General features: G+C 39.8%; 1 protein-coding gene across 4 annotated transcripts in view; it reads right to left on the bottom strand.

Moving 5' to 3' along the window:
- Positions 1-221: 221 nt before the first annotated feature.
- Positions 222-25,987, bottom strand: part of NKAIN3 (sodium/potassium transporting ATPase interacting 3) — a 547,209-nt gene continuing 521,443 nt past the window's right edge. For 3 of the 4 annotated variants that reach the window (XM_030553164.1, XM_030553163.1, XM_030553165.1), the window contains one exon: positions 222-3,291. Coding sequence is in view for 3 of the 4 variants with exons in the window: in XM_030553165.1 (XP_030409025.1) it covers positions 3,268-3,291 (24 nt within the window). In the remaining variant the exon portion in view is untranslated. Of the gene's footprint in view, positions 3,292-9,268; positions 9,424-25,987 lie in introns of those variants that run through there. The other variant, XM_030553160.1, reaches the window with a different exon arrangement.

Raw genomic sequence — 25,987 nt, 5'->3', positions numbered from 1 at the left:
ATGGCAAAGACGTGCACAAGGAAGACATGAATGGCTGACTGCTACTAACTTCCATTGACTTCAATGAGATTTGAGTGTGCTGAGAACTTTGCAGGGTCTCACCCCAAATATGTAAATGATGACTGAGGGTCTGGAGACAATGTGGGTAAGGTAGTATCTTCCATTGGACCAGCTTCTGTTGGTGAAAGTGACAAGCTTTTGAGCTACACAGAGCTCTTCTTCACCAACAAAAGTTGGTCCAATAAAAGAAATCACCTTGCCCACCTTGTCTTTCTAATATTGTGGGACTATCACCAGTATAAAAACACTGCAAATGATCTGGAGTGAAGACTTTTAAACAAGTGGTTTCTGGCCAACGGTTTTATACATTGGATAAGAGCTGAAGTGGTTTCTCAAAGAAGATATGTAGAAACGGGGTATGTAAATATTGAGTGTTTTACTGCATTGGAAGAAAACTTATTCACTGCACAAAACAGCTCCCAGCTTGTAATTTATTATAATTAAACTAAATAAGACTGATTCTAAAAGGAGGCAAGCCAATTAGTTTGGGATGTCAATTTTTGTTTGCCACTGTCAAACACTGTTATAGGACCTTGATAGATTGCTGGGTTGGTTTTTTTAATCAGATAAATCTAAAGTGAAAGGAAATTAAACAGCCTGACTCAGAGAAGCATACAGTGCTTGCCATTAAAAAGTCAGAGTTTGCTACTGTTGGTGTTTGAGATGACCAGCTTTCCCCTTCACTCATGGTAGGAGATAAATGTAGCAATTGGAGGGTATGTCTACACTATAGTCAAAGGTGTGGCCTTGGCTACACTGCTGGTGGCATGTAGGATATGTGTAGCTAAACACCGTAATGAAAAGCCGCTTCCACTGCTCCCTGGCATGGGCAAAGGCTCCAGCAGCAGGGAGGAACTGCAGGAGTATGTGCTGAACACCCCTAAATGTGTGGAGCAGTGAAAAGTGGAGTATTCAGGCATGTAAACAAGTTTTAACAAAACTTAAAGAAAACAACCCCTCGACTCTGAAATGCACTGACATAGACAAGAGAGAGTTGTAGGCACCTGTTAGCTGTATTATATTCTTATAGGTTGTTATGTAAGGCTGTATGTATAAGAAACTAAATCATGTGCATGACTACAAACTAAAAAAATAAAACCTACAGAGAGACATTTTTTTTTCAAATATAAGTGATTTACAAATATTAACTGTTCTGCAGTCTGATCTTCTGAGGTCCAGTTGTGGTGTCTCAAAAATGACTGTTCTCATATTAGTTTTGTGACAAAATATCCATTTTTGACATTCTCAGAAGAGGACGACTTCAAGACAGGGTAGACCAAATATCTGGCATCAGGGTGCAGCAGGGAACAACAGATGAACACAGAGACTCAGAAAAGTGTGGTATTATCTTTTGCACAAAGTATCTCCTTTTTTGGCACGGTTTGACTTCTAGCAGTGCATATTGTCCTGTACTACCTAGTCATAGAAAATACTGACAAGTGATTTTATTGCATTGTCATTCTTGCTTGTTATTGGCTTGGCAGTTTCATACATAGTTTCAGGAAAAAGTAGCCTATGTGAAATGATGGCAAGAGCTATTTCTTCACAAAAGACAGTGTGGTCTTTGGTTGAGCTGAATGTGAAAGAGGGGAAAGCACCACAAGACCCTCTGTTCTCAACACTCTAAAAATGATGGACAGCATTATGTTTGCTGACTTTTTGATTAGGTTCTTGTTGGTAAATAGCACAAATATAGTTTCCAATGTATAGAACCAAGGCAAGCCTTAGTCTAGTTGTAATCTGTCAATAACCGAAAATGCAAGTGAAGTAAGCTTCACAGAAGACAATGCCTCAGCCCATTGATGATGGACCAGAAGTCATTAGCATCTAAAGACTCTTTGTGGCTTATATGAAAGAACCTGGTGGCCTCAGTCCAGTTCCTAATGGACGTGCAGGTGTGCACATCACAAATGCCATCCCTTCTGACAGTTTCATCAAAGAAGTAACAAACTGAGTAAGCACAAAGATGGAAGCACTCTCACAGCCCTACAGGTTTTTCTTCCAAAACCTGAGGCTGATTGGCAGACCTTTATGAGGAAGCTTGTGATGCTGCTGCTGAGAGAGTACTGGTTCCATGAAGAGACAGAAGATTTCATTCTCTCAGGCTTGTATCATGTGCAATATTTTAAATAGTAACTCATAAAAAAGAAATTATGAAAAAAGTCTTCCTAAAAAGAAAATAGCTTTTGTGTATGACTTTTCTTTTTATACTGGTGGTGACTGAATATAAAACAAAATGCCGCACAGTTACATACATGTTCTTTTTCTATAAGTATTTACAGAAAACTTTACAAACTTTTATACACATTTTCATATCCAGATTTTCTTGTTTACTTTTAAATTAAGAACAAAATTCACTCCAGAGTCTCCTAAGGCTGTAGATGGTGCTTCTATTGTACATTCATGCTTGGCTTCTTCCTGGGAAGAGGGGAAAAGGGAAAAAAAAAAGGTGCAAATTACAGACATCTAAAAGAGCCCTGCATTTAAGGGTTCTTGGAGACTGACAGCAACAGAGAACATCCATTTCTCTTCTCTTCAACTCACAAACAACTACTGTTTGTGGGTGCAGGGGAGAAGACAAAAAGAGGAAGAAGAAACCATATATGAATTAGAATATTTAGCCAAGCACATTGGTAATTAGGACATCTGGAAAAGAAGAATTATTTATCAGTTTCTACTACATACAGTAGCTTAACCAACATTAGGTGCAGACTTTGTGAATGTCTGATACATTATTGAAGACAGTCCATATGACACTATAGGTGTCTGACCCCTGACATGTATTCTGGAGTCATATTATCATTTTCCAGCACTATCTTTGCCAGGCACAGTATGACTGTATCAGTCCAGAACTACTGAGTTTCTTGAGAACACACATTCTTCTCTCATAATTTTCACAGGCGGATTTGTTTTCATGCCTTAACACTAGGTATTGTAAAAAACAAAATTAAAAAAAGAAAACAATTTACAATTTACAATTGTCCATATAAGTAAACAATTTAAAAAATCCAAGATCATCTACAAGTATCCATCTAATGGCGATGATGATAATGATACCGAGGCTGTGACTGAAGGATTCAGTCCCATGTGGGAAGAGCAATCCACACACTCAGTGAGAAATATAGGACGTGTCTTCTGTGACAACGGTTCACAACGTTGATCTTTTCTTCTGAAGGCTGCTTCTTCAGCAACAGCAGCAGTGCTGAGTCAATGTTCATTACTTAGTTCGACCTGTGAAGAGATGTATGAGTTACTAATCTATCAACAGGATGATAACAGACCTCTACATGTTCATTTCCTATGTTGGTAGTGACAAAATATAAGGTCACTATTGAATAGGCTCCTAGGAACAGCCAAAATGCTGACTGCATGGCCACACGCTTGGGAAGAATTTGTGGCAGTTTTGAAGGAGACTCCCCACACCTTCCTCACCCTCTTCTCTCCTTTGGTTAAAGGGTGTGTGTGCCATGATGGTGACAGAAGCTGGAGAAGGTGCTGCAGCTGGTAAAGCATCAGAAGCTGTCAGAATGATGGATTTCCCTCGGCTTCATTCATATAAAATGAATCATATTTTTGTATGCTGGCTCACAACACTCTCATCTGACCTGGTTATGGCAAACACATTTGAACTGAATCCACATACAACTTTGGTTCACAGTCATATGTCAGCTGAGTTTCTGCATCCGCACATACCATCCCTCTGACCACGTTTTTAATCACTGTATTCTGGGACCATCCATGAGGTTATTTCATATTGATTTGCATGTACATGCAGTGTAGTGTCAGAGGCAGGTGTGATAGTCCTGTCACACAGAGAGTTGTGAAGGAGGAAGGCCAGCTAATCTGGTTACATGAGCATAGTCAGGGGTCTTACTACACAAAATAGAGAGCTATGATTATGGGGTTGGGTTTTGTTCTTTTAAATATACTATCTTCCCTTGCCCTATACCAAAACTTTCTATATCCTCACTCAACTAACTTAATGTAGAGCTTAATACTGCCCTAGAACTGTGTGAAAATGTAAAGTTCTTTCAGCCTGATGATCCCCTTGATAACCTGTCTACCTTTGCCTCCAAAGAGAACACATTCATATTTTCCTCTCTCTCCCTCCCTCGTCCATTTCTTTCCTTATTTCATCTCTGTGTTGTCTCCTCCTTTACTTCTGCACATCTGCATCTAGACTGTAACCACCTCAGGGCAAAGAATGTGTCTTTACCTGTACTGTAGAGTGCCAGGTAAACAAACAACAAACTGACAGGCTGTGCTCATTTATGTGTACACAAAGAAATGCTTCCTAGGAGAAGGCATTTAACTTTAGTATCTCTTCGGGGTGAAAAGGACAACTATTCTTAGACTTGCTAATCATTAATAATTATGTGGTAGCCCTTGACAGATAATAGAATATGGCCTCTGCATATCTAAGAGAATGAATTATCCACAGCTGACTAAAGATCTCTCTTTCACAGTTTCGATAAGGCCATATAACTTTGCATGTTTGAAGTGGTATGCTTTGTTAATCTATGAGAATCCATGGAAGTCTTATAACGTGACTCCCAAGTACTGAGCAAGACAATTCACACACAGAGAAGAGGTTATGATTTGCTGTTCAGTGGGAGTTAATTAAACTGATTCATAAAAGTTTAGGAACCTGCCTATGCCTTGGTATTTTACTACCCACCACAGAAGAAAGATGGAGTAATTCTACAATACTTTCTTAACCAAATGCCTGCAAAATAAACCACATTGATATGACAAGGAGATTGAGAGCCAAATGCCCAACTTGGCTATAATCTATTAAAAAAAGAGTCAAATTTTTACTTTTTCCCAGGGGTAAAGTGATGAAGACAGTAAAAGACATATAAAAGGATTAAGAGCCTTAATAAAGGTTAACAAGTATCTTTTTTGTTCATCTCCAACTTCCAAGTGAAAAGGAATGGAGTTTTTCACAGTTTGGATACTGAAAGGTCCATTCCTCATGGGGACTGTGGTATTCCTGGATCATCTAAAATTGATATAGATAGCACTTGTCTTACTGAAAGACAACAAGCAGGCAGGTTGATGCTCTGCATACAGATAAGCATTTGCAAACCAGTAGATAGCACAGTTCACTGACTATCCAAATTGTCTCTTGCAGCTTGGCTTTTATTTCAAATTTACCTTGATTATTGAAATTCTTCTCCATTGTTTAAGCAAAGATCCTATTTGTACTTGCCATTACACAAAACCACAATATCACTGAAGACATTTACTATCGTTTTATACTCCCCAGCTGCAGGGCTTCAAGCCATGATCTTGTTAGGTCTCACAAGTTAACCCAAGCAGGACCTGGAAAGAATGGGAGGTCTCCCATTTAGCAGATGCAATTTATGTCCACAAAATTTGCCCACCAACAAAGTGAATTCTGAGTGCAAATCTTCATTCAAGTGTCTCTACCTGATCTGAGCTTGGAAACAGGTAATTTGATGTGGACATTCTCAAATTTGTGCCCCTAATTCAATTGTAGTTGATTTTTTTTTAGAAGTATCAAAAGGGAAATCACCTTTTCTGAAAAATTTACCCCTTCATTTCCTTTTTTTCAATAATAGTACACCGGTTAATAAGATATTGGACATCACAATTCTTCCTCTAACCCTTCAGGAAAACTAGTGGTGGTCTTTAAAATCAACATTGATGCAACTCCATAGACTAAAAAGGCGAAGAGCATTTAAATCAGAAATGTAAATGTAACAGCTATGACCTTCTTCTCACTGGATACCCAGTCCATGTCCTTGTTGTCCAATATCTCAATTAGGTATGCCTGCACTATGGAGAATACACCAACAAAGCTATGTGCCAACATAACTAGGTAGTGTAGAGATAACCTACAATGATGAAAGGGATTTTTCCATTGGTGCAGGAACACCACCTTCCCAAACGACAGTAGCTACGTCAGTAGAAGCCTTCTGTCCACATAACTGCATGTACATTTGAGGTTAGGTTGGCATAACTATGCTGGTCTTCACACCTCAGAGCCACCTAGCTCTGCTGACCTAACTTTTAAGTGCAAACCAAGCCTCAGTGTACTTAAATCCATGACCAGGCCATTCCGCCCACATCACAGTGCAACAAAAGCATTATTTTATGGCTAATCTGCACTTGAAAGTTAATTCAAGGTAGAATGTGAATTTAAAGCATAAAAGCTATTCCTGACTAACTTCAAGCATAGACACTCTTATTCAGGAGTAAGAATACCTTGTTTTGGTTTAGATTAATCAAAAATGGATTAAGCTATACCAGAACAAGGCACTATTATTTCAGAAAAGAGAATCTACACTTGGAGTTAGTAAGGAATAGTTATTCCAGAGTAGCTAATCCTGAATAGTTATTCCAGAATGACTCCATGTGTAGACAAGCTCTTAGTGGAATACTTTTGTAAATGCAGATCTTAGCAATATGATCATAAATTGATCAGTACTTTGCCTTATTAGTTGTCTGAATTTGATACTTCTTCCACTCCCACACTATTACACTGCAATTGCTTCTTATTCTTTTGGGGCTTTCATAATTTTGCACTATATAGTCTCTCTGTAATGGTAAAAAAGATTGAAACATTCTTTCTCATGTACATTTCTACACCCAAATGCTGGTGCACATGAGTGAAAATTTATATTTGACAACATTCCAAGAGTAATGAAAACCCAATTCAGATTTCAGGGAACAAATGTCCAACACAAACACAGTGGAAGTAACGGTCTCTTTAAATTAACAGACCCACCAGATCTCTTCCAATCGCCCAACACAAACACCAGGAAAACAAAAACAATCTTAAAAAGACAGAGGACAGAGAGATATTTAGATATTTGGTTACCTTTTATTCAGTACTCAGACAAAGTACATTCACCTGCAAAAAAGACAGCACACCTGTCCATTTTTTGAATATTAATATTTGATAGACATACCTGGTCAGTTAAATATGTGTATATAGTGATTTTACTCAATTTAATAAAATCACTAGAAATGACTTAAGTGTTGCAATGATGCTCACTCTATAATGTGGTGTGATGTTATTGATATAAACTGGGACCACATAGAACATGGTTTGCAACCAAGGTCCTGTAGTGGCACCAAATCTTATGTAAAGGGGGTCATATAAGGTGTCTAAGACCAGGTTATGGGTTGCTGGTTATGATTATGCTGTCTGTATGTCTGTATCATTTTGTAGTTAAAGTTATAAGTATTGGCTGAATACTGTCTGTATTTCAAATTGGTGCTGTAGTTCTAGGTGACACCAGATAAGTTGGTGTTAGCTCTGCTTAGACTGCTTGATGGCCCATTAAGGACCATCAGCTACACAACTGACCCATTGAGAGGAGGCAGATACACCTTGTAACTCAGCAGGGTGTGCAGGAACTGGCCCATGTGACTGCAAACTCCATTTTGCTGTAATTTTCCACAGTAAGAACAAAGAAGTGTTCTTATACCTGGAAGAGCCTATATAAGGCTGATGCCTCATCTCCATCTGGTCTTCAATCCTGGTTCCTACTTCTGGAGGGACTTTGCTACAAACTGAAGCTCTACACAAAGGACTGATTACCCATCCCAGAGGGGGATGTACTCCAGAGACTTGATTTGAACCTGCGGTTTACTCCATCACTGCTACAAGCCTGAATTAAGAACTTTGCCATTACTGTATGTAATTGATTCCATTTAACCAATTCTAGCTCTCATCTCTCTCTTTTTCCCTTTATGAATAAACCTTTAGATTCTAAAGGATTGGCAACAGCGTTCTTTGTGGGTAAGATCTGATGTGTATATTGACCTGGGTCTGGGGCTTGGTCCTTTGGGATTGAGAGAACCTTTTTCTTTTACTGGGGTGTTGGTTTTCATAACCATTCATCCCCAGGATGGGTGGCACTGGTGGTGATACTGGGAGACTGGAGTGTCTAAGGAAATTGTTTGTGTGACTTGTGGTTAACCAGTGGGGTGAAACCGAAGTCATTTTTGTCTGGCTGGTTTGGTTTGCCTCAGAGGTGGAAAAACCCCAGCCTAGGGCTGTGACTGCCCTCCTGTTTGAGCAATTGGTCCTGAATTGGCACTCTCAGTTGAGTCCCGCCAGAACCGCATCTTCACAACATACCTGGTTGGTTAAATATTTGTATATAGTGATTTTACTCAATTTAATGAAATCACTAGAAATGACTTAAGTGTTGTAATGATACTCACTCTATAATGTGATGACACCCTGTTAAATAGAAAGGTTTGATGCCTATATTCCTGTATAATACCTCTTTAAACAAAAACTAACAGTTATAAGGATTGTTTCGTTTCAGATATTTACATGGCAAGGATTTGTAAACTTGTGAAAACATTCAAAATAAATAGTTTTTAAAATGTAACCTTTAATTCTCTTATCGGCTAGCTAAACCACAGTAAATTGTGTCACATCAAGTTCAGTTAGTTAGCTACACTTTGGCTTCATCTTACTATGCATGAAAGATTCTGATGTGAATTTCAAGACACACAGGATCAGGACAGCAATTTATAAACACCTGACAAGAATTTTCAAGTGATCTATTTTGCAAATATACTTTGAAATGTCCCTCATCTGAAGGTATCTGAGCTTCTGCCAAACTGATGCATTGCTAACATCTGCTAGTGCATAGATTTACCCCAAATACAAAAACAAACCAAAAAGGAACATTTTGGAAGTATGTCTTCTATGTACTAGAGAATATTTTATTTGAATAAACTATGGAAACAATGGCATTTTAATTGTGGAAGCAAATCACTTGTGGTGAAGAGATAATTGAGTTTTAGTGATGCTCCATGGATTGATCTTGGTGAACTTGCATTGGCTCAGCAAGTCATTTTCTACAGATTTAGACTATCTGGCCAAAAATAAGAGTTTCTGCCTCTCCTTTAAGGGGTCATTGCATTAAGGCTTAGGCACTGTGGCAGTAGCAGTAGCAGCAATATACCTACACTATTCCAGTTACAAAGCTGGCAGAGAAGAATTTCTTCCTTTCAGTGTTTCTGAACCCACTGATGCCAACCCCAACGCTTCATAGTGTAAAAAAAATTAGACATAATAAAATGAAAAATATCCACTCATCATTGTTTTGGCGGATGTGAGCCATAAAGTGTAGTGTTTTAGCATGTTTTAAATTGATTCATTTTAGCATGTTTAGTGGTAAATTATAATGAAATCATTAGTAAGCTCATGTCAAAACTATTTGAGCAGCAGAGTAGTTTTCAGTCCAGTTAGAAGGATTAATATTGTCCGTATGACTGAAACCTTACTTACAGGCTTTACAGGCTTTAACTCAACATGTTCCAGGGGGGGTTGCCGATAGCAGTATGTGTCAAGTCCACCTATGAAATCAACTGAAAATACAACAGTTCCAGAAATGAATAAATGGAAACAAAAGCACACAAACAGAATTAAAAATGGAAAAACAATCTGAATAATAAATAATAATAGTAATAAAGAACATATACACAGACAAGAAACATACATGTAAATGAAAAAAATATTGTGAGACTCGTTTGCAGAGGGGCCTCAACCTAGTCTCCTTTTGTGCCTGTTTAATTCTGTGCAGGGAGAGATTAGTCTATCACCTGACCCAAAGGCTGTGCAATCTAGTGTCTGCATGCTTCCAAAAGGGGATGGTAGTGTTTGTGGTGTGCACGTGGAGGACATGTTGTGGTAATGTGGCCTTTTATTGCCAGGGGATCTGATCAAGCAATTCTTGCTCAAATCAAAACCCTATGGAAGAGTGCGTGTGTGTGTAGGGGGGGAATTAGTCTGGGAAAAAAGTGAAGGTTTTGGACCCTGTGAGCCAAATTCTGCTCGCAGTGAAACATATACAAATCAATGGAAGTGACATATGTGAGACAGACAGCAGAGTTTGTCCTTTTATTTGTAACATTAAAATGATGAGTGAAGATCAAAAGGAAGCACAGACATCTCTGAACAAACCTCTTCGGGCAGGTGATCTTCTGAGGAAGCATCTCACCTCTTCTTTCAAGATTGCTACATCAGAAATAATGGAAGAATATCTGCATTTGAGAAGTCACTAATTCCACTTCTTGTGGTCACAGATGAGTTCTCATTCAAGTAATTATGTTTGTGTCTTCTAGCTCTTCATTCTTAGCAAGGTTCTTCAGTTCCAACACCTACACAAAACCACCTTTTTTCATGCTTCTCATCACTGAGTTCAGAGGATGGAGATTCAACTTATCAAGACTACTCTGGGCATCCAGTAGCAGGAAAACACTAAGAAAGGTGCAGCTCAGCTGCTTCAGGGAAAACATTTGCTCTGAATTTGTGTGTGATAGTAAGAATATGTTCTTGTCTGGAATTGCCTTTTCAATCCCCAGTGCTGATGTGCTCAATTCACAGCACATGAGGATTCTTCAATCAATCACTAGCAAATGCTATTATTTGTATTTCTGTAGCATCTATAAGTCCTAATAAAATCAGAACCCCTTGTGCTAAGCACTGTACAGACAAATAGAAAGGAAGGGCTCTAACTGTCAGTCCCCGGCGATGGGGCTCCAGCTGTGAACCCCACATGGGACTGACAACCAATATGCGATGTGAGTAACACAGTGTCTACACGGACACTGTGTCACCTTAACTACATCAGCCTAAGTGCTATGCCGGTCTGGAGGTGGAGTTGTTAAGTCAATGTAGTGGGTGAGTTACATAAGTGTTAGTGTGGACGCTTAAGAGTTAGGTCCACGTAAGCTGCCTTGCGTTGACATAACTCTGCAGTATACACCAGGCCTAGGACAGACAGAGAAGGCACTGTTATCCCTGTTTTATAGACGTGGAACTGAGATTAGGGGCCTGATCTAAAGCCCACTGAAATCTATGGGAAAACTCCCTTTGCCTTCAGTGGGCTTTCCCATTGATATTAGGAAGCTGGGCCCAGATTTTAAAGATATTTAGGCATTGAGGCACTCAGCATTGCAATGCCTAACTGATTTAGGTGATTACATCTCATTTTCAAAAGGGCTTTAGGCACTTAAAAGCCTAAATCCCATTGACAGTCAAAGGAACTTAGGCACCTAAGTGCCTACATTCCTTTTGAAAATGAGATCAGTTAGGAGTTGCAATGCTGCGTGCACAACACCTAAATACTAAAAAAATCTGGGCCTTGTTAGCTTATCTGTACGGCCCTACCAAATTCACAGCCATGAAAAATGCACCAGGGACTGTGAAATCTGGTCCCCCCCACCCTCCTGTGCAATCTGGTCTTTTGTGCGTTTTTACACTATGCTATACAGATTTCACAGTGGAGACCATTTCTCAAATTGGGGATTCTGACCCAAAAGGGGTTACAAGGTTATTTTAGGGGGGGTCACGGTATTGCCACCTTTATTTCTGTGCTGCCTTCAGAGCCGGGTGGCTGGAGAGCAGAGGCTGTTGGCTGGGTGCCCAGCTCTCAAGACAGTGCTCAGCCACCAGCAGTGCAGAAGTAAGAGTGCCAATACCATACCATACCACCCCTACTTCTGCGCTGCTGCCTTCAGAGATGGGCAGCCGGAGACTGGTAGCTGCTGACTGAGGACCCAATTCTGCAGGCAGCAGTGCAGAAGTAAGGGTGACAATATCATGCCATGCAGGGCCGGCTCCAGGCACCAGCAGAGGAAGCACATTCCTGGGGCAGCACATGCTAAGGGGTGGCATTCCGTCCATTCTTGGGGTGGCACAGTCCAAGCGGCATTTTCTTTTTTTATTTTTTGCGCTTGGAGAGGCAAAAATGGTAGACCCAGCCCTGATCCATGCCATCCTTACTTCTGCGCTGCTGCTGGTGATTACTCAGCCTTCAGCAGCCGTTGCTCTCCAGGTGCCCAGCTCTGAAGGCAGCACCACTGCCTGCAGCAGCACAGAAGTAAGGGCAGCAGTACCGCAACCCCCACCCCCCACAAACACACACAATAACTTTGCAACCCCCCAGATATCCTGAGTTGCAGTCAAGTGCCTTAGCCATTGTCTCACAGCTAATTGAACATCAGATCATACTGAGAAAAGCTAGCACAGTCAGTGTGCCAGCCAAAGTGTGTCTGCCACTCTTCCACTGTATGGTATTTGTTTTACTTTTCAACATTCAATCAGACTCTTACAAAAAAATACACTATAAACATCCAGAGTGAAAGACAGAAGCATTGGGATGTATCTTTTAGAAGCCTTTTGTTTGTAGACATTTTCAGCTATTTCTTGTGTAGGAGTCAAACATAGTACATAACTACCAATTCACGCCTCAGAAGAAATTATGTTCATAGTAACAATCTCCTTGTGGTCTTTCAACCTGGCCTTCTCAAACCCCAGAGAAGGATTATTAGTTACTGAGGTCATGTGATAGATAAGATGCCACAGCTCTATAAGCATATCTTGCTAAACAAAATATTCTTCATTATCAAAAACTACAGTTTCCTAGGAAGGAAACTTGAATTTAGGAAATACATTTCTTTTGGATAATTTACCATTTCAGAATTACAAACAATTCCTCTCTAATCACAAACAATCTGCATCTATAAGCAAAAGGAGAACTTAAACCAGCTAATCTTTCCCTAATATACTTTTGCACAGAAAATGAGGCTAATGAATATTACTGATTGCCAACACTGATGCATCTTTGCCTAACATAAGAAATAATTTATCACGTCATGCAAATTTGAAGCTATCAGATACTAACTAGGAGTTGATATGAGATTAATATCTAGCTGAATATTTCTCTTTGCTATTCATAGCCATACATACATGATCTTATAAAAGCCCTCTCATATACATATGAATAGACTTGACTTTGAATCCATATTAAGATAGCTCTCAAAACAAGAAACAGGTCTATCACATGAGACAACGAAGAAAAATGTCATTTCCCCCTTATAAGCTGTGTTTTATGTAAATCTGTCTGACAGTTTTTCAAATTAGAATTCTTCTTTATGTAGTTTCTCTATAAAAGATTCATTTTCAGTTATTTTAATTATAAATTATATTTCATATAATACATTTTTAGAAATTTGATCTCATTTGACCTGCTTTTTTCACTTATGTCTCAGGTGATTCCCAGGATGGAAACAGCAAAGAAAAGGTAGCCATTAACTATGGAAATATCTGAGCTTCTATTCTCAGCCTGAGAAAAGAAATATTTCTGTGTACCAGCCAGCTATAAGAGACAACTCAAGTTTGGCTATAGGAGTCAAATGTCTATCAAACAAAACTGCTTCTGCTTCAGTGAGCTTTTAAGATGCATGTTTCCCTTTGTTAAAATGGAGACAGAGTAAAAAGCATTAACATTTATGTAGACCCCCTGAGGAAAAAAAAAACCTAGGCAATGGGTGGCACTGAATAACTGTTTTATTTATCTCTTGCTTGGTTAATGAATTATAGGAAATCCCTACTATGGATCCATAACACTATTATAATAAGCTTTAATCCAGAGAGCCACATACATTGAGAATAAAGTTCTATGGAAATATCTTTTGATTTTCTACTCAGTTATATACTCTATGCGTTAAAAAATAACAACAGTTTAGCAGTAGTGATATCCAGTCACTAGAAAAGAACACTGCATGGAGTCCAGTCATTAACTACTTTCTTGCAGAGAGACACTTAGAAAACTAGGGAGAGAATTTTCAGCACCCTGCAGATAATTGCTGGTTATAGAGGAAACTAGTTATTTTATCTGCAGCTAGCTGCAAAACATGATCCATATTTCCAGGGAATTGCTCTCTTCTTGTGTTGCTTCAGTTTTGTGGTTGTGCCGGATGCTTAATGGCCAGTGTGAAACATTCTTTAAGACTTCACTATGTGCTGATCTTGGAAGCTGCAAAACTGCCTTGACTGCTACTATGGGCAGTCTATTAAAATGATGTTCACTTACTTGGGGGCTGTATCGGGGTGGGGAATGGCTGTCAATCTCCCTCAGTGAGAAGAGTATAAAACACTGCTGGCCCAAGGAGGTGCTCCTGTTATCATTAAAAATGTTAAGATCTATTCTTTGCTGGATAGCTGACATCCATATATGTTTTATTGCTATTAATCCAGTGCTTTCTTCCATGTGCTGATGCTAAAATTTCTTTCCAAGTTTGGGCAGAAAGCGTAGAAGGATAAGAAAAGGGGTTTAAAAAGATTATTTATCCCACAAAACAGTTTCTTTGGTCATAGCCCGTAACAGTAACCTGCTGTTTATAGGATCTCTGCAGGATGAGTGCAGGGGACTGTACTAAAAGACCTTTTGAGGTCTCTTCCAGTCCTACACCTCTATGATTCTACATAGCTGCCATAGCCTATCATATTGTTATGTTACCAATATTTCCTTTCAAAGTGACCATGTTTTAGGTGTGGCTGAACACGGAGGTGTAAGCAGAACATCTGTATGCAAAATACACACTGTGCTCTTGCAGGATCGCCACATTAACACTATGTTGAGTAGTTCAGCCTGAAATGACATTGGAGAAGGTAAGATCAAGAAGATCCTTTATACTTGTGTAAGCCCCAAAGCTCGATGGCTTAAAGTAACATTACTTTCTGCCTGCACCTTTAGAGAAGCTATTGGCAGGTGTCATTTACATAAAGTATAATTTTGCTTATCCATAGTTCTGTGTAGTGTGTTTCGTTGCATTATTTGAAATTTGTTTGAATTATGATTTGACGAATGTGTGTGTGAATGCAACGGTGATAATTCATGAAAGGGCATATTTGTGCAAGATATACTTAGTAGAAAGTTGGTCGCCTTGAGTGGAGAGGTAGTGCACTCTGGCTAGGAAAAGAACTCAAATTCAATAAGGGACCTCAAGAGGCTCTGTTAGGAAGAGGAAGCCAATACAGTTTGCATGAATATAAAATTGATATGACAGATTCAATGTACAAAGTTCAAATTTACCTCCATCCTCAGGTATGAATTATTTGTACTTCAGACACTGACTAAGTATAAACCTCAGCCTAGGCTTTCTTTGCAAGTAGGATTTCCCTTGAGCAACTCCTCCTTCTCCTGCAGTTCCCTCTGCTCTCAGGAGACACTCCACTCTTATATCGAACTAACCAGATCCACTTACCAGCATGGGCCAACAGTAATTATTTTGCATCTTTATACATGGCTCTAGCACCTGAGTTGAGGGGGTTCCATTGAAAAACTTCTCTGCAGGAGCCTAGAAACTGCCTCCCTATTACAAGGGGAAACAGTTCGGTAGGGAGGGGTAAAAAAGGAAGATCAGAGGCAACATCAATAGAAATATATGATTATGTGATTGTGTCGCTGTCTCCAAAAAGTATCAGGCAGGGCCTGCTCCAGGCACCAGCCAAGCAAGCTCGTGCTTGGGGTGGCAGATTCTAAGGGGTGGCATTCCGGCCAATCCTAGGTCGGCACAGCTGCCCTATTTTTTTAATTTTTTTTTTTTTGCTTTGCTTGTGGGTCCAGCCGCCCTGTGCCCCGGGGTTTATTTATTTATTTATTGCTTTGCCTCTGTGTCCAGCTGCCCTGCACCCAGGGTTTGGGGGGTTTTTTTGCTTTGCCTCTGGGTCCGGCCACCCTGCGTCCTGTTTCTTTTTTCTTTTGGCTTGAGGTGGCAAAAAAGTCAGAGACATCCCTGGTACCAGGTGAGACAAAAGGCGCAAGGAAAGAACAAGGGACAGAAAATTATTAGAAAACCACTTTTTAAAATGGTTTTAATTACTTGGGACTAGAGGGAGAGATTTCACGGTTTAAAGGGCTTTCAAGATTCACATTCCTTGCTCTGATGTTGGACTCCCTCAGTAGCCTTGGGCAGGAGATAGACTCCATATTTTAAACTTTGCTCCCTAATTTTGGGTGTTCATATTTGAGTACTATTCTGATGGTGTTTCTTTGCATGACTAATCCTAAGAAATGTTCTGTCATGAGTACATTTGGAGGACACTAAGACTAGAATCATTTTAACTATGATCTTCCCTACTGAATGGCCTTTCCACTTCAGTGTTTCGACAACCAAGATATTAACATAACATAACATATTCTGAGTTTCATATTCTCTGCCAGGGGCAGGGTACAAGAATAAGATATAAGGAGCATCAAAGAAATTACCAGGTTAGTGAGGCTCAAACTTTCCTTCACTGGACCACTTTGGTCCTCCTTAATCTCATAAAACTGTGCTTTGCAAAATGTTCTCTAGCCATATTTTAAAAAGCTACTTAATGCTTCACTCCATTATTGAAATTAAACCACATGCTGTGCAATTTCACAAAGTATTTTTAAGAGTCTTTTCTTAAATTAAGCTTTTATGTTGATTGCTTTCTAGTCTTTAAGGAGCTCTCTTCAACTGAGATGACATAAAAATCTCTTGAAAGAGTATTACTCTTTCTATATTATCTCTCGCTTGATGTGTCCATTATGTACTAAGTCTGTAACCAAGGAACCTGTACATTTTAAGACCTTCTTATATTTAATTTGAGTTCAGGAAGGTATGGTCTTTTGAAGGGGCTGTGTCTGTTGTCCCTCCCATCCTCTAATTTGACATGCACATGAAAATTTATGTTTAGATTTGAGTAAATAGCTACATTTTATTATTTGTAATGATGAATGCAAAGTAATTGCTTTATTACTTTTATTTACTAATCCTATCAGACCACACTCTGCCATCTATGAATTCCACACTGAGATCTTGGGTTTACCAAGGTTATTTTGCCCTCTCTAGTTTCCATTTTGGTTTTCATTACCACAGTTTTCTCTCCCTATAATTAGAATTTTGATTCATACTCATTTTACCAGGGCAACTCAACATGGGGATTGGAGTCAGATGCTTTTCTGCATATTTGGCTATAGATTATGCCACATAGCAGCACTGCTCTGCACAAGTACTTTCCTAACAAAATATTACAAGTTATATATTTTTCTTGATTATATTTGGAATTCCTTCTTTTTCTTTTTCTAAAGTATTATCATAAAAATAATTTTAAAAAATTCACCTCCGAAGACTGAAATAAACTGATGAATGCATTGATTGTCATTTATTTATGTAAAAAGCTGACAATTCTATTTAAAGCAGTTTCAAACAATGAAAGTTGTGTGCAATGTTTGCTTTTGAAAATAATGGTGTTAGTGGCGAGACAGTATTAGTTGAAAATAGGGCATGAGCCAGGCTAACTGTACAGCGGTGCCTGTGACTGAAGTGTGAGTTATATCTGTCAGTTTATTTTAACTTCTACTAGCTAATTTTAATTGGTAAGATACTTGGAAAGGAGAATATTTGATGGAACTTGTTTTGGCTAGCTACTGAATTTGTCCTTTTTGCTTCCTTCCTAATCTAACTGCTTATAATGCTCTGGGATTTCTGCACTTCCTCATAACGAGGTTGCTACAGTGCAAATGTGCATGTTAAATTGAGGAAAAAAAGTCCATGCATGGCTGTGGATACAAAAACATAGACTCCCACAGTCATCCACCAACTGCATTCATATGGTGCTGAGAACAGAAATGAGGCCCTGCAGCTCTAATACCACAGATGTCGCACTGGTCTGTTAAAAAGATAGCTCCACTAGTTTAAACAGTAAAGGAGACTGTTATATATAAAAGTTGTTGCATTACAGCTTCAGTCACACCTCAGAACGCAGGATCTTGATGATAAATTCCAGGCTGGCTTCAGGGGAGACAAAGCTAGCAGTCTGCTTTTTGATGATGCACTTTGATCTTTTGCTGCAGGCTGATTCAGGGATATGTGTTCTGTATTAGTGCACCTTTATCTCTCTGCTGGTTTTGAGGCCATAAAGACTGGTGCCCTTTTAAAATGTTTAGTACAGATGCTAAGATTGACTGGAACTGATCTATCCCATTTATAGGTCAATGCCAATTTGTAAATTAGGTATTTTGCTCCTCTAAGCTTGTTTTTTATGCTGTGAGAGACCCAGAAGGCTGTTTCTCACCTTTTGATTTTAGTACTTGTATCATCTTCTTGCTTCAGTTATTTGTCAGTATGATCTGAATTTTCATCCTTGTACTGATTATACTTCTCTACCTTCCTTGTTACTATATAGCCAAGATTGTCACAAGTGCTATTGTCTTGTTTTACCGCAGTCCGAATTGCTATGTCAGGTAATTTTCTGAAGTTAATTCTTCTCTTATGATCAAGTTCCAAAAAACATTAAGTAACAGTACAGCTGAATTTCCTAGAGCAATATATTTTCAACATTAAATACATGAACAATGAAGTAATGCTTTACCAAATATTTTGGATGTTCACCTGCAGAAGAAAACCCAGATCACAAATGGAGAAGTCATTTAGTGGAAGAAAGTTCTTTTACTGGAACCTTCTAACAGAAACCACTCATAAACAAGCATTTACTATAACAGGAGCAATTTTAAAGGCAGGTGATGTGTTAACTTGTATCTAAGAAATCTGCTAAAACCTCACGTATTTTAAATGTATTTGTCTTCTCCTTTCTCTTATCCTATGATTGTAGCCATCCTAAAAATACACTGTGATGTCTCTGTTTTCTATAATTATTTCCTTTGTTTTAATTTAATATTAATTAAATATTAATTTTAGTATAAAAAATCTAGGTCTTCCTTTTCCAGAGCAACTTGCCAATTTTCTTGGAGATATGTATTGGTTTCTTTTCTCGCATTTAGCACTGACATTTTCAAAGCTGCCTATGAGATTCAGATGCTCAAGTCCAGTTAAAGATTTTGCCAGTTTTGCCACCAGCACCCTCATTGCCCTACCCAAAAAATCATCATCCCTCCCAAAAGCCCAGCACCTGACCTCACTCACCTGATTTCCCGTCCCCTCAGTCCCTTGCTTAGGCCAATACACCATGCTACCTCTCATGCTATTGAGCTACTTCTCTTTGGGACCTGTGGCCATACAAGCTGCTCTGCAGAGAAGTTGGCTGAGAGGGAGTTTGATATAGCTTGGTGCCTTAGGACCTATAACTGTGATCTTGATCCTGAATCTTTCCATGAAACTAGGGACTCCTGGGTATGTTTTTTTCTGTACTCCAAAGCACAGTCCTGGAGACTGCAAGGAAATTGTGAATAATCTGTGATCTTTAGGAAAATTGAATGACTGTGCTCTCAGCCAAGGGATCTGTATGGACTGATTGACACTTCCAAGGTTATCTTAGCAAGGAAAAAGACTAGAAACTTCCTTTTTATTAGAACTAAGCTAGATTGTCCCCTACATTTCTTGGTCTCCTTAACAGGGCAGGGGGCCTCTAGCTGCAGGCTCAGAATTCTAAATTGCTAATTCATGCATGAATTCTTTAAATGAGTCAAACAGGCAGAGCTGTTCATAAAAGGAAGCAATGGGAATATTCATCTAAACTGAACCCATTCAAATTACTGAATCCCAAAGTCCTTTACCAGTATGTAATCAGGATAATTTAGGTGTAAGACCTGATTAATTAACTCAATAATCTATTCAGTTCTCCACACGTCCTCACAACATGCAATGACTTTTCAATCCAGACCCACACATCTCATATTAAAAGCAGTGCTGAAAGCTATTATTAAATTAGAGTTCTTACGCCCAATGCCAGATAGCAAAAACTGTCACTTGAAGAACAGTAACACTGAAATAGATGTGACTTAAAATGAAGATTGGAAGTTGGAAGAACCTGTCTGCATAAAATGAAGAAAAATTAAGATTTTGAGGAGATGGGATTTGCACTGATGGGTGGGATTCTGATAAATCGCTGTACAAGTTCCATTAAGAAAAACAGACTCAAGGTAGCTGCCACTTAGAAGTGAAAAAGTACAAAGATCAGGACTGGCTGTGGAAATACAGATTTAAAAAGAGATTCAACTTTAACGGAAAGGCAAGTGGAAGCTCAGGACGTGACCAGGCACCACTTAGGCCTAGATGTGATGTCAAGTGAAAAGCTCAGGAGATGGAAGCTGGAGGAAGATTGATTTAACAATAGATACAATTTAAACAGAAAAGCTAAGGTGCTGGGAGCTGAGGTTTGGGACAACATCCATTTAAGTGTAGATTTAATTTAAACAGAAAGGCCAAGGAGGTGGAAGGTGGAGACTAGAACAAGATCAATATTAAATTAGCTAAGTGGAAGCTGGAATCAAATCAGTATATAAGCTAGCTGAATAGAGTATTTGGGGATGGGGAAGGAATGAGTGGAGATGGAAAATGAAAAGACATATTTAATAAACTATACCTAACTATAGGCATTGTTTAACCTTAATAGGAATATTATTTATTATATTAGTGTCTCCTGAACACTTAAAGGAAGGCACAATCCCTGGCCAAGGAGATTACATTCATATCTGAAGGGAAGAGAGAGATATATATTTATCAGTTGCAAAAACAACAAACAGGAATTAAATTTGGATAGTATGAGGTAGCAGTTTAACTGAAAAGACTTGCATTTTTATTTTTAACTCGGTAAACTAATTTAATCCTAAGGGAAGTGTGAGTGCGGGCATGTGTATGTGTATTTTCAGCATCCAGAATGGTGACTAGAGGCTAGTGTCTGTATTTCTGTATCACTAGGTAATTCTGATGGTTTAAACTATAATTTATCGTGACACTGAACTCTTATAGGAGCAAGAAAACATTAAAAAAATGATAAATTATGCATCACAACATATTTTTCTAACTGTCAAATGTTGCACATGAAAGAATGAGAATTATTCTGAATACAAAGGGTATAGCTGCAGAGGTAACTTGGGTGATTGGCACACACAACTGAACACCTGGGTTAGCCTAGCCTGGGTCTGAGCAGCCACAACACAAATACCTACCCATATTACTGTGTCCTCCCTAGTGTGTACTCACCCCTGTGTATTCCTAGGACTTCTGGGAGCATGACTAATGATTCTTTGTGCTGCAGTAAGTTGAGCTGCTTTATGATTATTTCTCATTGAATTCTTGGAGAGCTTGTGTGTCCTTCTGGGCAAGCAGGGGGAATTGTGGGAAGGCACTGGACAACTACAAGCACTCCAGTGATTCAGTGTGCATCCTCACTGCAAAGCGGGTGGGTTACTAGCCCTACTGAAAGGGGCACCTGAGCTCTAACCCATCTCACAGCTGGGACAACTAGCCTGGCTTAAAGAATCATTTTAAATCAGTATGGATGGGAGGGGTCTTAGGGCCAACACCTGAGTAAAGGCCTGAGTCAAGTCTGCAGTGAAGATGTACATAAATAATTTACCACAGGCAAGAATGGTTTTGGCAAGAATAAGCCAGGCAGATTTTCCCAAGTCTTTTGATTCATTTTTTCAGGTAGCTTGTGCTCTCTTGATGAGCTTCTAGAACATGTGTGTGTGTGAATGGGTCTTTTAGATGTTGCCATTCTCCCTGTCATTGACCATAATCTACCTACGTACACATAATGATCTGGAAAGGGCTACCAGCTTGTGTGTTTCTTCTAACTGAATGATTCCTTGCCATGGAACACATCCCAGAGTCAAGGCTCCCCTCTGAAATATGGCACTGTGCTATATCCTATATCTGACCCTGCACTGCTCCTTATTGTGCATGTGGCTATTAAAGACACACTATAGCAGGCAATACCTCTTTAGCACCCCCTTGGGGAAAGGGTGGGCATTATTCCTGTTTTAGAGCCTGAGACACAGCCCTCTAGATGTTCACAGTGTCTCCCTCTTGTGGGAAGAAGTTAAAGAAGTCCAAACAAAAACTCACTATGCTCTCACAGCCCACAAAAAGCAGAGTGCTAGGTCTTAAGGAGCCAAAGAGAGGGAAAAAAAGAGAAAAATGTCAGCCCATCTACTCTCTGAGAGGGCCAGGGAGACCTAGGCTTTCAAGCCATTTCCCTGGTCAGAAACCACTGCTCAGGGAGCTCTGAGTTGCAGCTCTGCTCCTTCAGAGTGCTGCCCTGCACTGAGCAGAGAGTCTCTATTCTAAGGACCTGCCTATCTCCAGGCTCCACAAGCCTCCTGGCTGCTCTGACTGCGCACAAGGGAGCGCTTTAACTCCTTCCTGGCTGGGGTGAGGATCTGCCCCACCACAGTTTTATGCAGGGATCACTTTTATAGCATGTCTGGGTACCACCTCCTTGTCACTACTGGGACAGAACCCAGCAATTGTTTAATAGTGCACAGCAATACTGCATAACAGTTTAGAACCGGAGCTGAAGAATACCCTATCCAATCTGCCTGTTGACCTGCAAGGCAGAGGCTAAAATAGGTTTCTTTTCTCAGTTTTTGACTTATGATATTTTTGAAGGGGTGAGTCACAGTGCAAGTCCATTATTTTGAAGTAGAATAAGAGAGTCAAGTACTGTCTCCATTGAAATCAATGTGAGTTTTACCATTGACTTCAGCAGGGCCAGGATTTCAGGAAGTGCTTTTAGTGCTGATAGTGTTAAACTGGTTTTTATTTTGTGTAGCTCCCAGAGATTTTGCTATTGGCTGCTGGGAACTTATCTATCCATGTGTTTCCACAACACCAACTGGATCCTGATGTTGGTTGATACTACTGCATACTTCTTCAGTGTAAATAATAAAGTAACATGAAGGGATAATTTAAGGAGCGGAATGGCCCTTGCTGTGTTTGTCTTCATTATTTACTTCAGAATGCATTGTGTCAGCTTAGCCTAGGAGCAATTTTGGATTTCAAGTTAATCTTGTGATGCATAAGCATCATGTACTTGGGGCAAGAGGGCATTACTGATGGGCAGAAGGGCATCAAAGGGATTTCAAGATCATCATAGAAGATTCATCCTTTGTATTAGCAAGGTGGGGCTGGTAAAGGAGGGCAAAAGTGGCACAGGAAATATGTGGGGTATGAATCTAAAGCTTCCAGCTGAACACACAATTCCTCATCAGCGATGCTAGACTGCTATGAAAAACAATCTACCAGAGCTGTGGCTTGAAAACTAGCTCCAGAAAAGTTGTCATTGATTAGACCAGGGTATCTCAAAAATATTCATCTCATGACCCATGTCTCTAAAGATAGTGTGTCTGATGGACACCTCTGCATTCATGATCTCATGTTTCATCTCCCATGACATTCACAGTCATATAAACATCTGCAACTACAGCAACTGCTTAAATGGAAGAGTGCTATTACCAAAATAGTTACATATTTTCAACCGTCTTTCATGTGATTTAACGCTTGGAAACAAGGGGGAGCAGCCAGCACCATATTACCAGCCGATTCTTCACAGAGCACCAGCAGATGCTCCGTGGGCACCTGGAGCTCCTGAGACCATATCTGAGAACTGCCAGGTTACACACTTCATCTCCAAACAGACAATAACTGTAGAACCCATGGAACAAAAAAAGCATTTCATCCGTAGTCAGAGAAGTCCACTCACGCTTGATCACAGCTCAAGGCACTCCTGGGGGACATATGATTTTATCCTGCCTCCAACTTCAACAGGATGTCATGCTCTTGGCTGACCCAACTGTTAATCTTTGGAGGTTTCTGGTGCAGACAGCTCAGAAAGATACAAGTATCCATATAAGCCTCCTAAAATACAGCTAGTCACTGCTGTTTTATAAAAACACTCTAAACCCAGGGGAATGCTTTAAATCTGGCAGCAACAATGTTGTTTCAGTGCCAGCTAGTAAAGCCTATTATCATTCTATTGTGACAGTCAGTCAAGCATATTCAAGTATTAGCCATTAACGACACATTATGTTTCTCCTCATTGCCTGTCATTATAATAGTAAAAGCATCTCACAGATTCCTAATGATAGTTTAAGTTAGGAACTGCTGGCCACTGTTTTGAAAGTTTCAGAAGCCTCCTGCTTTCAATAAGTTTAATTAGGATGTTTAGTGTCTTGCGATACTTATGGTTCGTGTCATATATAACACAGCTGAAATGCAGTCAGCCTTCTTCCTGGTCATCCCTGTACAATGCCAATATAGTAACTATTGATTTATGATGAAAATTCTCTTCTAATAAAACGTAAGTCTAGAGGACTGCATTTCAAAAGGATTCAACCATATGAAGTCTTCCAGTTGGTGTGATGATATAATAGTGGATTCCAAATAACTGCACAGTTCATGACAGACAGATTGGTGCAGGGTCCAGTGCTACTCAAATGTTTATTATTGTAAGAAAAGATGTGACGTCAATGAGACGTGGATTCATCGTATGGTGTCAGTGACACCCGTGGCCTCAGGGTTAAGTTAGGCATTAAGCATATATAGTGCCCATTTCATAGGGACATTGGAACCAACCCTGGTGAGCTGCATCTTAAAAGAATTTGTCACCCATCTTCAGATGCTGGTAAGAATAGGTGTGTGTGTGTGTGGGGGGGTAGGGACGGACAGGGGATTCTAGAAAGCCACAGATACCTTATGTTGTTCCAAGAGGTACCTGGTTATGTCACTGTGATGTACAGCAAAGTGTGTTGCTGGCATGTGGGTTCACCTTGGATGATGAAATCCAAAATGGCACAGTATGGCTGAGGCAATGGGGGTAAGGTCAAGCTCAGGTTGCAAAGGCTGGAGAGGCAAATATTGTGGAATTTTGTGGGCCGGACATTTCCAATATGGGATTCAAACATGTTATTGTGATTGGCGATATTCTACTTAGTCCCAGGCAGGTCACCTGAATAGAGAACAAGATAATTTATCCAGTTCCCCAACATCAGATCCACAATGTATCAGCTGATGTCCCTCTGATTAGTGTATCTCTAATCTCTGTGGTACAGTTAAACCAGGTCATACCATCATTGTATTTAAATGTACAAGCCTTAATGAGTTGGCGCACAGAATATTTGTTGATTTGGAAACTGGACAATTGAAGTTTTCAAAGCAATATAGACACACTGGGGAAATGCTCTGTGGTGGGAGTTAGCGTACAATATCAGGAAACATCTGTGGATATGCATGGTGTCAATGGGCTTTGTAATTGTGGGTGGGGCCAAAATTGAGCGAGTGGCATTGCAACCTGGAACATGCAAGTTGCAATGCCACTCAGGTTTGGCCCTGCAGCCCCTCCTGAGCAGTGCTGTGACTCCCTTGCACAAGGGTGCAACCCTACTCACTAAATTTTGGTCTTGCCACCCCACTCGCATCATGATGGGGCCAAACCTGAGTGGGCAGTGGGGTGACCTATGCTGCAGCTCCTCTCCCTTGCCATAGGGCTGACTCCTATACCAAGGCTCTGTTCTGGGGGCCTACCCAGCTTGGTCTCTCTTCCAGATGCCTATGTCCCTGCTGCTCTGCTTGCAGAACTTCTCAGCAACAGCCTCAAGACCTGGGAGCTGCAGTGTGTGCCCACTGGGAAACCAGCCAGGGGAAGGGTGGCAGGGAGCCCTGGGCGGGGTGGGGGCTGGACATGAGGGGGTTCAATTGTGTGTACATTATGAAAAATTCATGGGGTGGCCCATGTACAACAGCACAATCTTAATAGAATTATGTCTACTGCTAAATGTTGCCAAGCCCTTGGGAATTCATTGCCACATCTTTATTGCCTCCCCCAAAAGAGCGTGGATTCATAGGGAGTTTATCACCTACTGTATAACTGTGTAAATATTAAACAATGTCAGGAAATAAACCTCTTGCTCATTTGACTGTTCACAACAGATGTTCAATGGTGTGCATAAATGAAATGTTATATTTCATAGAGTACAATGTTATAGTTTTTTTTAGTGTGGGTAATAATATATTATGTGTTAATTAATATACTAGTCTAGCAATGCCACCTGGCTGTTTCTTTACTAGAGATTACAGTATAAAGAAACTTTTCCATTAAAAAGAGCCTTATGAGAGGGAGAAAAAAAAGCAGATTCAGCTCTCAAAATATGGTAGCTCTGACAATAGCCTTGATACAGAGGGAACAGGTATAAAATATTCTACTATTCAGTTATTAATTTTGGCTTTGTGGTGTTGCTGTCTGGATAATGCTTTTGTTTCTTGGACAATGGAAGTTTCCTGTAGTTCTGCTCAGATACAGGAGAGATTTGAACTTCCTTTGGTTAACCATTTGGTTCTCGGTACTGCCTGCATAACAAATGTTGAATCACAACTG

Source organism: Gopherus evgoodei, chromosome 2 (genome assembly GCF_007399415.2).
Source record: "Gopherus evgoodei ecotype Sinaloan lineage chromosome 2, rGopEvg1_v1.p, whole genome shotgun sequence".
Taxonomy (NCBI): Eukaryota; Metazoa; Chordata; order Testudines; family Testudinidae; genus Gopherus; species Gopherus evgoodei.
Note: the sequence above shows the minus strand (reverse complement) of the source record. Positions and strands in the feature narration are given on the sequence as shown.